We start from the raw sequence: 1,456 nt of genomic DNA, 5'->3' as shown, positions 1-1,456 counted from the left end.
ATGTTTTAAGAGATTATGAAAATGTTCTCAGATGTGAATATTTTCTGGTTTCCATGACAACGAACTGAGACAAAACATTTGAATCTGTTCACTCGGACTTCAGATATTTTATTCACTGAACAATGAATCAGTTATTAAAGAAAATAACTGTCATACATTATTGATAATGAATAATACGACCTCACCCGAGGAAAACTGATAAAAACACAATTTAACAACAAATGTTGCTGCACATACAAGATTATTATTATTTTCAATCTAATGATTATTAAATTAAAATAAACTGACTGTAACCGACCTAATAATGTGGGTTATGTGACAATGTTGAAGTTATTTAGTTATTTATTTTTTGTTCTTTGTATTTATATTTTGAAAATTCCACTAAACAATAGGAATAATAAAAAAAAAAGGTTTAGCTTTTGTAGATTTTGTGTTTGTGTCAGATTATTTATGACATATTATTGTGATGAACGCTGATTCGAGACTCTAGAATCACAGCTGCAAGTGAACTCAGTAAGAACTAAAACAGACCAGGTCTTACGACTAGATTCTGACACAAGACCAGGACCAAGATGGAGGATGGAGGTCCTGATTATGAGGTGAATCTCCCACGGCAACGAGTCTCTCTACCTGCCGGGAACATAGATCTTTAAGGTGAGTGTTACCTGCAGCATCAGATCCAGAGCAGCGTTGATGTCCGTCTTCTCTGGGAAACACTGGAACACAGGAGTCTGGTTAGAGGCGACAAGAGGACACACTCCACACCAACGGTGACTTCTCACCTTTAAATGCTCCTCACCTTCTTCTCCTGCAGGTAAAAGGACAGAGCGTGGAGTCTGACGCTGGACGTCCTGCTGCTCTGATAACTGAGATCACACAAAAACAACACACACTCAGAGCCGCTGTGTGACGCAGATACACTGTGATTGGTCCGGAGGATGTTTATGGTGTGACGTCATCACAGTGTGACATCGGCACAGAGTGACATCATAGTTTAATGATGTCACATTAGCCTCATTCTTCAGATTATTATTAACAGTTAACTGCAGAGGTGTCAGAGTCTGTACCTGCTGCAGTTCAGGTGGGCGTGCTCTTTGTTGCAGAGTCTCCGCACGACGTTCAGCACCTGCGACACACACACACACACACACACACACACACACACACACACACACTCAGTTAGTGTGTGTGTGTGTGTGTGGTCCTTTAGTTTCCACCTGTCGTCTTCATCACTTACTGAGTCGTACTTCTCCTCTTCCTCTGCACACAGCCTCCCCGCCAGCTGGAGACACACACAGTTAATTAATTGGTTTATTGATTAATTGGTTTATTAAATATCACAATATTAAACACATTTACACGATCAGGTAAAAATAATATTCAATAAACATTCGATTCTCTAATTAAAAGCGAGAAGACGCTTCATTTTCTACACTCAAAACCTGGATGATGGATG

At 39.6% G+C, this 1,456-nt stretch overlaps 1 protein-coding gene across 1 annotated transcript in view; it reads right to left on the bottom strand.

The window, feature by feature from the left end:
• LOC111649593 (glutaminase liver isoform, mitochondrial-like) overlaps positions 1–1,456 on the bottom strand; it is a gene marked incomplete at its 5' end in the record, with an annotated part of 6,971 nt that overhangs the window by 1,574 nt on the left and 3,941 nt on the right. The window contains 4 exons of the mRNA XM_087172025.1: positions 666–716; positions 800–866; positions 1,068–1,126; positions 1,238–1,282. Of these exons, the coding sequence (XP_087028151.1) occupies positions 666–716; positions 800–866; positions 1,068–1,126; positions 1,238–1,282 (222 nt within the window). The remainder of the gene's footprint in view (positions 1–665; positions 717–799; positions 867–1,067; positions 1,127–1,237; positions 1,283–1,456) is intronic.

This window comes from Seriola lalandi, unplaced genomic scaffold, assembly GCF_002814215.2.
Source record: "Seriola lalandi dorsalis isolate HSWRI2012SDOR001 ecotype SW California unplaced genomic scaffold, Sedor1 jcf7180002051260, whole genome shotgun sequence".
NCBI classification, from domain to species: domain Eukaryota; kingdom Metazoa; phylum Chordata; class Actinopteri; order Carangiformes; family Carangidae; genus Seriola; species Seriola lalandi.
Note: the sequence above shows the minus strand (reverse complement) of the source record. Positions and strands in the feature narration are given on the sequence as shown.